General features: G+C 40.5%; 1 protein-coding gene across 1 annotated transcript in view; it reads right to left on the bottom strand.

Annotated features, from left to right (window-relative positions):
- The window catches only part of CUBN (cubilin), a 211,352-nt gene that overhangs the window by 56,074 nt on the left and 142,946 nt on the right, over nucleotides 1-12,332 (bottom strand). Inside the window, exons 42-48 of the mRNA XM_084783727.1 lie at nucleotides 11,941-12,131; nucleotides 11,621-11,804; nucleotides 7,303-7,477; nucleotides 5,984-6,162; nucleotides 4,665-4,874; nucleotides 3,907-4,047; nucleotides 3,056-3,237 (exon numbers count right to left, since the gene is read on the bottom strand). Of these exons, the coding sequence (XP_084639853.1) occupies nucleotides 3,056-3,237; nucleotides 3,907-4,047; nucleotides 4,665-4,874; nucleotides 5,984-6,162; nucleotides 7,303-7,477; nucleotides 11,621-11,804; nucleotides 11,941-12,131 (1,262 nt within the window). The remainder of the gene's footprint in view (nucleotides 1-3,055; nucleotides 3,238-3,906; nucleotides 4,048-4,664; nucleotides 4,875-5,983; nucleotides 6,163-7,302; nucleotides 7,478-11,620; nucleotides 11,805-11,940; nucleotides 12,132-12,332) is intronic.

Below are 12,332 nucleotides of genomic sequence, written 5' to 3' on the forward strand. Positions count from 1 at the left end.
ATTTTCTAATAATCATTGGATTCAATATGGCTTAAATCATAGACATAATTTGAAAGGGCAAAAAACACAAAAAACCCTTCCCAGACATGTTAGCATATTTATGAAAATGTTAGTGATAGGTAGGTAGAATGAAAAAATTAGGTGTCTTTTATTTGCTGAGCTTTTAAAAATATTGTTCACTAAGCATCATCATATTTAATCAAAATATTTTAAATTAGTACTAAAGGGAATTCATATTGCTTAGTAAAAACTAAGTCAAATTATGCAGGAGCCAGAAATACATACAATACATAAAAATATGGCACACTGCTGTTTAATCTTTTTTCCCTTCATCTTTGTCTAAATGTTCATACAATAAGTGATAGGAAAATATTTCTCTATAATTAACAATTTTATACAATTAACAGCCACACGAGAGCTGTAGAATATGCACATCCATAAGCATATGTGCACAATAAAGATATGAATAAAATTATTTTTAAAAATTAACAACCTTGTGGTGGTGATATAATCCAGTTGCTTTGAACGCACAATTCCTGGGTTTAATTCCAGCCTCACCCACAGGTGTGTGGTGCATACCAGAGATCTTAGTGCTCTGGAAGTAGAGATAGAGGATCCATCCTTTGCTATGCACTGAGGTCTAAGCTACCCTGGGCTACTTGTCACCTTGTCTCAAGGAAAAAGGAAAGAAAAGAAAAAACAAAACAAAACAAAACAAACAAAAAAATAGAAAGGAAGGAAGGGAAGGGAAAGGAAGAAGGAAACAAAAGCATTACCCAGAATTCCCTGGCTCTCAAACATAAGAATAAAAGACTGGTTCCATATTGAGTATCTGGGGAAAACATTTCAGTACTTCAGAACATCCTAGCAACAATAGTGAGACAATAATCTGAACCCATAATAAGGTCATGGTAGAGTAATAGAAAGTGATGAGGGGATGTCATGGGAGGCCCAATTTTGAAATTTACTATTGAGCAGTAGACAACTAAACTGAAAATGAAAGTAGTTTTATTATTGTTGTTGTTGTTGTTGTTGTTATTATTATTATTATTATTATTATTATTATTATTATTATTATTATTAAGCTATTGGTGGTATTTCCACAATTTATTATTATTATTATTATTATTATTATTATTATTATTATTATTATTATTATTATTATTATTAAGCTATTGGTGGTATTTCCACAATTCATTCATCAAGCCCTTATCTCAAAGAGTATGGACCACTGGGGATTCACTGCAGGAATCTAGTTCTGACCATCATGAAGCTGGCATGAAGTGTCATGAAATGATGGCTCAGGGGAGGGGCAGGTGAAGGGGGTTTTGTGTCATATAGGGTCTTAGTGAGGTGGTGGGGGTTAGCTGCTAGATTGGAGGTCTAAGAGATGTGAAAAGATAACCAGACAAGCATCTTGGGAGGAACAGTCCTGATAGAGGCCATAATCAACAGTTAAGGCCTGATGTCGGTGCCTCTGAGCATAAGAGAGGCTAGGATGGCTAGGTCATAGGAGCAGACAGGAGGTAGAGGTGGGGTGGGGAGAGGAGAGGAAGGACCAGCAGGTTCTATCAGGCTGAGTGGGCCTTTGTTAGGGTTTGGGATCCATTTGAATAAGATGAGAGATCAATGGAGGATTTTTCAAAGGGAAAGTGGCATAACTTGCCTTATATGGTTCCTACCACTGGGATACATTCCTAGCATCAATATGATCTTTTTTAGATTGGAAACTATTATGGCTGCCATTCTGGGAATCCAGGAAGACAAGGGTAGACACAGAGGCCAGCTGGGCCTAATGGAATAAGCTGAGTGAAGGGTGGTGGAGCAGCAGCGGGCAGATAAGATGTTAAGGGCTAGAATTTTTCTAAGACACAAACAATGGCTCTTTGTACAGACAGAGTTATAGGGTATAGGAAGTACGATTCCAAAATAAGCATCAAAATTGCTTCCTTGAGCAATTAGAAATGTTATTTACTCAGATAAAACTGAAGAGGCCAGGCATGATTCTTCATGCTTTTAATCCCAGTACTCAGAAGGCAGAGGCAGGTGGATTTCTGAGTTCAAGATTAGTCAGTCTGGTCTATAGAGCAAATATCAAGATAGCCAGGGTTACACAGAGCAACTTTATTTAGCTTAAGGTGTTTGTGGAACTAACAGTGAGAGTGGGGTGTCTCTGGCTCATTTGCTTGCTCTTAGGACCCTTTTCCTCCTACTGCGTTGCCTCATCCAGCCTTGATCTGAGGGTTTGTGCTTAGGGTTTGTTATGCCATGTTTGGTTGGCATCACTGGGAGGTCTGCTCTTTTCTGAAGGGAAACAGAGGAGCTGGGAGAGAGAGGTTATGGCGGTGGGGGGAGTAGAGGGATGGGAGCCTGCACTCCAGATATATTATATAAGAAGAATAAATATAAAAACGTTAAAGACTGAGAAAGGGAGCAGAATAGATAAAGAATATACTAACCATTTAACTTGGTAGTCTATTAGTCTGTGCATAGCTATATTGACAAGTACATATATGTATACATATAAATATGTATGTGTGTGTAAATGACTTCCCAGTTAACAACATGTTTGTTATTCACACTTGCCTTCTTCAGCTTAGGGAAGCTGGGAATGCTGAGGAGATGCCTCTGACACTTGCAGCTGGGCACACGGCAGGCCTGCAGCCCTGGCTTCCTACCCAGGGTCTCTCAATACCTCTGCCAGAGAATGAGATTGTGTAGAAGCACTCATCTGCTTAATACTCTCTGGTGCTTGTGCTTAGTTTGGTGACGCTCACCTGAGGGCTTAGCTGTTATCTGCTTATTCTCCTCTGTCATACTTCATGATGGCTTGCTCTGAAAACTTACTCAGCATATAAGCTTTGTGCATATAGGGGTAGATGACAGTCTCTGAAAAAAGTTTATGGCGACTTTGGTCTACCTGAAATACTCAGAACTGGTCTGCAATGCAGCTGCATAGGTGGTAATAGTTTACCAAGTTCCTATACTCCCACTGCTGGGTGAATATATTTCATACACAGTGGAACACAGCACCCAGCCTACAGGGGACACTTACTATGAGCTGCTCATTGTCACAGGATTGATAGGTGCTCAGCCTCAAGCTTGTAAAAGTTAGGGTGATCCGCCTTCCTTCTTGCACGGTGATTGTCCACTCGCAGGCCCTGGCATGAGAGTTTGGGCTTGGGTAGTCAGGAGAAGTAAATGTGCCAGTGGGGCCATATAAGTTCCCACCACACACTGAAAGACAGAAAGAAAAAAGTTAATTAAAATATCTCTATGAATAAAACATGCTTTTAGGATTAGTTTTTAATGACCCATCTACACAAAATTATTGGCCAATTGGCCATATTTTTTGTTTCTGTATGTATGAGATGCTCATCTGTATTCATTTCTTGCCTTCTTATATTCACCTCTGTACTCAGTTCTTATCTTTATCGATATTTAACATTTGCTTCCATGGAAAACAGTCCACTGGTAGCATTTAAATTATTACCTGAGCCCAGGATGTATGAAAGACAAATAAATAGAGCAAACTTGGGGAAGCTAAAGTCATTGTTCTGGCTTTTAGACAGGATCTTTCTCTCATCAGGTTTGTCAGGGCGTTTAGGAGCTCTTGATAGCTCTAGGACATTGGAATGAACCACTTTTCTCAAGATAGGCTATGTGGGGAAGTCCCACCTCCTCTCTGTATCTCTCACGACACAAGTTACTTCCTTTATGGCATTTATTCACCGGTAACTTTTCATTTCTTGGCGACTGTTTATTAACACTGTCTTTCAACTTATTGTAAGAGTCAAGAAGGCAGAGTCATGTTTTTATTTTCAAACCACTGCTATATCAGTGCCTGTCATAGTGTTTCTCCTCTGTAGACAATCAGTCTCTTTTCTAACAGGTCATTGAACTCACCTTCTCTGCTGGACTCAAACTGCAGCCTAAATCCTGAGGCAGTGACAGAGCTGTCTGTGACGAAAGTGACTAAAGCAATGTTGCTAGAAGTGTCGATACTTCTAGGAATGGAGTTTCCACAGTATCTTCCCAGAAGGTTTCCTGTAAGAATCAAAATTTTAAGTATGTGTGTGTGCCTGAGTGGTTTATTTCTGTTAAACTTAAGTTGCTTCGCATGGACAAAGAAAATCAAATTTAAGAGGCAATCCTTTGTTCATGAAGAAATGGCAACCACTGTTAAAAACATCATGAACAAAAGTCAATATATTCAAATATATGCAGCTGTATAAAGGTGGAACCAGTTAGAGTAGTCTATCTCAGCCTAATGATGACGGCTTGCTCGCATAGTTAAAGAAATGATGTAAGTGCCTCGTGTACCGTAACATGAGATACACTGTCCCTCCCTATCCTTATGTATCCGGAGCCTCCTTCAGTAACCACATGTAGTACTGAGGGGCCTCCACAGGAGGAGGATGCCTTCCCAATTCAAGGCTCTTGCAGTGGGCTCTCCAGGATGATTACAGGATGGCTGTTGGGATACTGAGCATCCATTGTGATCTGGTAGAATGGCGGCAGAGAACTGCTGATCTTGCCCAGAGCCCATGAACCTGCATTACTTGGCATCAGACACACCTTTGCCTTTATCAGAAGTAAAGATACTTCAGAGGTTGAACAAATTACAAAGTAAACACCCACAAAGAAAGCAATATTTCACTGACCAGAAGTGTGATTTTCCCAGATCTCCACAAAGTCTTTTGCACAACCAGGGGAACTCTGAAGGTTAAAATCTTCAAAACGGATGGTGAGATAGTGTCCTGGGAGGCCCCGGAGATGCCACTGACAAAACACGTTGTTTGCATAGGGAAGGGTCGGGTATCCAACGCTCTCAATGACTCCACTGTCCCCGGAGACTGTTCCTCCACATGTAGCTACAAAACACACACAAAAATGATATTCTATTATTAATTATTTTTTGATTAAGTGAGTATAATTTAAAATTTTTAGGAGCCAAGTGAATATGAATAGATATTGAAAAATCTGAAAATATTTGCTTAAAGTTTTCCTAATTATTTGAAATCTACTGTGAATGGGAAGAAAGATACCTCATGAGTACTTAGTAGTGAGAAATGTAAGATGACTGCGGAATGTCACATTCATCCTCTTGGGACAGCATGTAAAGGCGATCACCTGTATGTACATTTCATCCGGGAAGCAACTGGTAGAATGATCAGGCCTAGTGCCCTCTGCTGTTGATTCCAAACCCTGTGTCCACTTATAGGGAAGGGGCACAGGACTGACCGGTCAGTGCTGATGTCTGTCACTCTAGGATAGCTGTTAAGTAGATACTGCATTGCAGTAGTAGTCTATTAGGGCTTGAAAATTACTTTCGGTTATTATCAGTTGTATGTGATGGCTAGATTTACCTATACACAATTTAACACAAGCTAAGGTGTGGAGATTAAATACTGTTAAACTAGACTTTCTGAGTTTTTATTGATTTATATATTTGCGTTTTAAGAGTGTTTAGACCCACTAGACACTAAGTTATATGCAATATGTGGTATTATATACTTCAAAGTGTGCATTATTTTTTAAATGAAGAAATTAAACCCCAGGGGAATAATGTGCTTTTCATTGAGTGACTGGCTTGGCGTTGAAAATTCAAAAGGAAAAGGCCCAAACATTCCATGGATGCTATAAGGTATGTCATGGCATTGCCCAAGTACAGTTGTTGGATCACTAAAAAATTGTATTATTTGTAAGTACATTATAATTATTTCATGGTAAGAGAATGAAACAAAGTTTGATACAAATGAAATTTTTATACACAAATTAGGAAGATATAGAATACTAAAGTTTTAGTAAAAGTTGCATTTTAGCATAATATAAAATAACTTAAAATTGGTAATTACACAGTGTGTTTATATGTGATACTCTTCTTCCTAGTATTAGAATTAGGCAGATGAAAAGTATTGTACAGCTAAGGTTGTGGGGTTCCCCTGTGCTACCTCTTTCCTACTTGACATTGAAGGATTACCTATAGAGTACTTGGCCTTGAATCCTATGTAGCTGGAGCCACCGTCAGCCTGGAACTTCAAGTACATAAGTTCTCTGGAGGATACCCAGCTATGAGGCAGAGAGCGCCCACATAATTTGGAAAGCACCGGTGCACTTGAGTCAGCTCCATCGCGCAGTTCAAGATAGCTTGAAGTGCAGCTAGTGGAAAGAAATCATCAAACTTACAAAACCAGTTTAGTTGACTTAACGTTGTTAGTGAAAATTTTTCTTCAAGGACATTACTTATCATTTTGGTATTATAAGACAACATGACAGAGCCTCTTTAAGCTTCAGGGTGTCTTAAAATGTCATATATTTTTCTAATGACAATTCAACTTTCCATGAGCGACTGAAGAAGACAGCTTTTACACTGCAAAATAATTCCTTCTACTATGTTCTGTATTTGCCTTACAAATTCAGATGAGCTATGGATTTGGCTAAAGTAGAGCTTGTCAGACACGATAATTGAATACATTTCATACGAGATAGATCAGCCTATCTTAGAAGTCCCATGACTGTGGCTACTGAGGGGCACAGCTTCACTCTCTATGTCCATAAAAAAAAGATAAGTCTTTGCTGATGTTCCCTTATAAAATCAAACCAGGCAGCGATGTTTAGTTTCTGGGGGAAAAAATTCTTATTTGTTGTCACAAATTGGTGAGCAGAAGCTCTGTTGTAAATGCATTCATTCATGCAAATATAGGGATAGTTTAGGTAAATGAAAAGATACCATAGATCTGTGTGTCTGATTTGACTTTTGCTGTGTTTCAGAGACTATGGCATTGTCCTAGGCTTTTAGCATAGTCACACATGCTGTCTGAGTTGTGATCCTCCAAGAATCCTGATGCAGTCAAGACAGGAAACCATAGAGAGTCTGCTTCAGTCCTGTTTGCGGCACTGGTGGCATCTAGTGCTGTGCCACATAGATTTTTATTTGTTAAGCAGATATTTATCATCTGTGACACTGAGGTTGGACAAAAAATACTCATATATCAGAGGTTGTATTTTTCCTTGGGAGGAAGAACAAGTGATATAAATCTGAAGCAGTCACCCTCAGTGTCTCCTGGAGGGTGTGTTGAGGGTCCAGACAAACAGTGTCTGCATGCATAATCTGTTCAGCTGGAGGGAGCAGCTGCCAGGCAAGGCTTTGACGCTTGAGGCATTAACTTATCTCTTTGTCCCTACATTTTTCCGGGGAGTAGGTACTGCTGAGCAGAGAAGAAATGAATTTTTTGCAGACATAACAGCTAAAATATATTAACTTTGGGTTGCAAGAACATTAAAATGGAGATGACTTACTTGGGTGTTTCTTCAATATTGAATTGATCTTCAAATTGGAGTTGTATACTTCTGCCAGGGGGCGCCTCTAAAATCCAAATGCATTCAGTATGCTGGGGATAGTTAGCAGGGTAGTTGGGGGAGGTCACGTATCCATCCGAGTCAGCACCATGGATGTAGATATTGCCCCCACAGGCTGTCAAGAGACAGTGAAATCAGTCTACAGTCTGGTGAGTGAGGACACGGCCACCACCATCATTGTTTATATCAGTTTGTATTTTTCTTCTCAACTTTCTGTCATCAGAATTCATGTTCTTTTTAAGCAAGACTTGTCATTCAAACCACAAATTTTAAGGTTGTGCTCAGCTCCAGACATTTGTGCAACTAATATCACTCAACATATTTATTCTCCATTCTCAACGCGGTTGAGCAATCTGCTAGTAGCTTCTTATACAAACTTCAACTGTCATCCACAGTGTCACCCTTCTCCCTGTACCTTTGGGTTCCCAGTACCACATGGAGTTCTATTTGAGACAGAAAACAAATCATCTGAGAATCCTGTCAACTTTTAACCCCTCAGTTGTCACTATTCAGAATGAATTCATTTGTATCTGTCACCCCTTCCCAGGACACTCCTGTATCTCTGGATCATGTTCCCTTCCCATCTGTCCCCTCACTGGGGACCGGGATCTCACTGCACTTCAGGTCATCATCTCCTACCCTCTCCACCTCTCCTCTCTTACCCCTCCTTCCCTGCCGCCTCCCCCCTTCCCTTCCTTTTGCTTTTCATTCCTCCACCCATGCCCAGCACTCTTGTTTCGCTCTTCAGTCTCCTGCAAGTTCTACATGCAGAGTTATGTTCTTTATAGTATTTGATACCTACTGTATCTTCCTTCTTTCCATCTAAGCCCCTCAGCTTCGCAGACATCAAACTCTTAGTTTACTTCCGTCAGCGTTCCTCCTCAGAGCACCCTGTGTCTCCTGCCAGGGCTCCCAACAGTGCTGGAGAGCCTTGAAAAGCCTTCTGTGAGGTCTCCCACTTTTCCTCCTAAGGAACTCCTTAGCTGTTCCATGGCTTCATGGTTTAAAGCACAACCCTCCTTTGATCTTTCCCATGCTTTGTCAGCCCCAGCTAGACCCCTCTTCTCACCTCTGCGTTCCAACAGTCTACTAGACAACTTCAAGGGACATAACTCAGGAATTTCAGGATACACATGTGTCAGTCTAGCACCTTGGGTGCATCCAGCTGTTACTCATGCTCTTCATCCTATTTCTCCACTTCCACCTCCAAGTAACCTAAAAATGCACTCAATTCCATGCTTATAGCATCTTTCTGCATGGCCTCTTTTCTATCTTCTTACTATGTCCTTTGTTCAGGACATAGCAGGTCTCTGAATTATTCTTTCATCCAGGTTCTTACTTCATTGTTCCAATCACGCAGCTAAGCTGATGTTTCTGATCTGGCCAAGCCATGATGCTTTGGATATAAACCTTTTAGTAGCTCCATATAAGCATATAAGGTATTTCCTTATCTTTAGGTGGTGGTAATGACCCTTAGCATCTTGAATCGTACTTAGACCCTTGATGCATACTTGGTTCATCACCATTTTCACCTCCTTTGACTCTATACTCCAACATAGTAAATTCTTTCAAAACCATGAACTGTCTTCTAATGCTGAGATGTCGTGTTTTGTGACATTGTTCTTTACTAAGGTACACATCTCTGTCCATTGCTTTCTTCTCTGATACCATGAGGTAGATAGGTGCATCTCCCCTGTGATTACAGATAGACATGAGCATTTCTCCATCGGCACTCATTGTGTTGCACAGTAACTGCCTCGTCTTGCCTGCCTTGATCATTGCACAGGGACCCTTGGTGGGACTTGGTGCTGTGTGCAGTGTGAAGCTCCTTATAAATGCTTAGTGAACTAATTCACAAACCAATGGAACAGAAGGCATCTAGCACAGGACCACAATCATCTCAATCAGCCACATCTCAGGAGGAAGATGGGAGAAAGTGCAGCAAGTGATGTCAAGAGCTCAACATACAAGGCATAGGGAAAAGGCATGAGGTAGACATGATGGGAAGAGATCGGGGAGAAGACTGCCTTAGTGAGGAGGAAGAGACAAGCACACCATAGTGCTAAGGGCTGCCCCAAAATGGTTTTTAAATTCAAAAGGCCCTTGTTTCAGCTTAATATTATGGACAGTCATGTGTGTGAGGAAAGGCAGGGAGATAATGGCCATTAGCATAGGTGCATGACTGGTGCGCCTAGAAAGGAACTAAAAAGAAAATATACTTAGTACATCTGAACTCTTCCTGTGTGAAGACTGATCTTAGCATTAACAAAGTAGGAAAGTGGGTCCTGCAGGGAGGCCAAACCAGCCTGTTCAAACCCACTGCAAATCCCAGCATGAAGACAGGGATGTAAGAGATGATGCCACCTTTAACAGCGGCACAGCTGCCCTCAGAGCTGCTAGCAGATCCCTGCATGCTGGAGCTTAGCACTAGGAGGTGACTGAACACACTGCTTGCCTTGATCAAGACAGTAAATGGTTTGGGGAGATAATTAATACAGTTTTTTGGTTCCTTTTCTTTTCCCAAATAAAGAAATGATATCATCACTCTGAATTCTCTCATGTTTGAGATAATGTATAACAAAATGCATGGTTTCAGTTGGGCACAGTGGCAAATGCTTCTAACTCCAGCATTTGGGTTGTCAAGGCAGGAAGATCAGGGGTTCAAGGTCACCCCCAGCTACAGAGCAAATTCCAGGCTTCCTGGGTCTACATGAAGCCCTGTTTCATACAGCAGCAGCAGCAATAACAACAACAAAAACACCCATGGTTTCACAAAGATCAATATACCTTCTGAAGCATATTCAAGAGTCTGGGACATAATCATTCATGATATTGAATTTGGGGGGACAAGTGGAGATTTAGTTCTTTTTTTTTTTTTGCATGCCACTGACATTTAGCTAAAGGGTATTAAAAAGTAAATTAAAAATCAAATCATTACAGTAAAATTAAATGCTACTATAATTAAACATAATTAAGTAAGCATGATTACATAAAGATTGTTGCTGCACTATAATAATAATACATGAGTAATAACTAAGTAAGCAGTAATAGAATCATGGGCTAGTGCTCACTACAATGGAAGAACACAAATGGTGATGAAGGAGGGCAGTCAGAGCCTTTGCCTTGCTACTGTAACTAGGTTTAACTTTGAAAGAGCTAAAGAATTTCAGGGGCCCATCAAGATCAGCTCATTTTCTCCACATGGAGAATTCACTTTCTTTCTTTTGTTAATTTTTTTCAGTAATTTATTCAGACTACATCTCAGTTGTTAGCCCCTCACTTGTTGTATCTTCCCATTTTCCCCCTGCCTCCCTCCTTCACCCTATTCCCCTCTCCTAGGCCTGTGACAGAAGGGGGCCTCCTCTCCCATCATATGACCACAGCCTATCACGTCTCCAGGATCCTGGTAGCCTGCTAACCCTTCCTCTGAGTGCCACCAGGAAACAACCTAGATGTCTCTCAGTCGAAGAATGGATAAAGAAATAGTGCTACATTTACATTCAGCTATTAAAAAATAAGGAAATCTTGAATTTTTCAGGCAAATGGATGGAAATAGAAATGATCATCCTGAGTGAGTTAGCCCAGACCCAGAAAGATACATATGATATATACACACTTATAATTAGACACTAGCTCAATAGGGATGACCCCTGAACGTCTTCACTTAGCAGGAGATTGGGATAGATGCTGGGATTTCCTAGTGGGACTCCAGGTGAGAGCAGTATGGGAGAATAGGGAAATAAAAGGATCCAGTGGGTCCTAGAAACCTACAAGAAGACCATCAAGGCTGTTGGATCTGGACCCAGAGGTCAGCTCAAACTACTGTACCAACCAAGGACAAGGCATGCAGTAAAACTAGAACCCCTATTCAGAGCTAGCCAATGGATAACACATTCTCCACAGTTGTGTGGAGAGTGGGGACTGACTCTGACATGAACTCTGGTGCCCTTATTTGAGAATTCACTTTCAACAGTAACTGGGGAAAAATCCATCCAAACAAAAAGTAATTTGGAAAACTCAAAGCCTCATTTTACTTATCTGTAAAGTAGAAATAACAATACTTTCTTTTAAAAGCATCATGCTTACCAGTTAGTGTACAAAGAATGTTCTAAGTCCTAAATTAATCCTAGGCAGCTGCTTTTCTTAACACTATAACTTTTAACTCAGAAAATTTTGAATGTTTTTCTAAAACCCATCTCAACAAAAACTAAACCACCTCAGGAAAAACACAGATATAATTCTCAGGGGAAATACTTACCTAAACTCTTTGCCTCATATCTAATCTTAAATCCTTGTCCACCGTTGCTATTATCAGAAATGAACTGAACAAACATTTCATTGTCTGAGGTGAACAGAGTTGATGGAGTATAAATTCCACAGAAACGACCATTTCCTCCAGAAGGTCCCAAGGGTGGAGAATGGTTATCTGGTCCATTTCTTAGCTGGAAACACATTAAAATTGCATGACAACCTTTATATTGCAAAAGAGTATTAAAAGTCCGGTCAATTGGCATATTAAAAATTTTAGATTTAAGGCTGCAGAGATAGTGACTACAAAGAGTAACAAGCATGACCTACCACTAAGTAATCCCCCTGGCTGCAAGAAGAGTCTGTGTTCTGAATCTGGAAAGGCTGTTCAAAATGGACAGCGATGGTCAGACCACTCTGGACCAGAACGTGCCAGGAACAGTTGAGATTGGGAAGGTAGGTATCTGGGTACTTGGGGGATGTGATAATCCCTCTGTCTGCATGCAAATATCCACCACAGCCTTCCCAGGAAGAAAGAAAGGTAGATTAGTTACATAATATTGACAGTGAGGTTTTTATACTTTTTGCCCCACCCCCACCCTACTGGGCCACATTTCCAAAATGTGGGCAACAGATGAGAAATTTGAAACTAACTGTGATCAAGAGATGGTTAGAGGCACAATCACTAACAAGGTACACACTGATGGATACTCAGTGTGGTT

The sequence above is a fragment of the Acomys minous genome (genome assembly GCF_964271855.1).
Source record: "Acomys minous genome assembly, chromosome: 5".
Classification (NCBI taxonomy): domain Eukaryota; kingdom Metazoa; phylum Chordata; class Mammalia; order Rodentia; family Muridae; genus Acomys; species Acomys minous.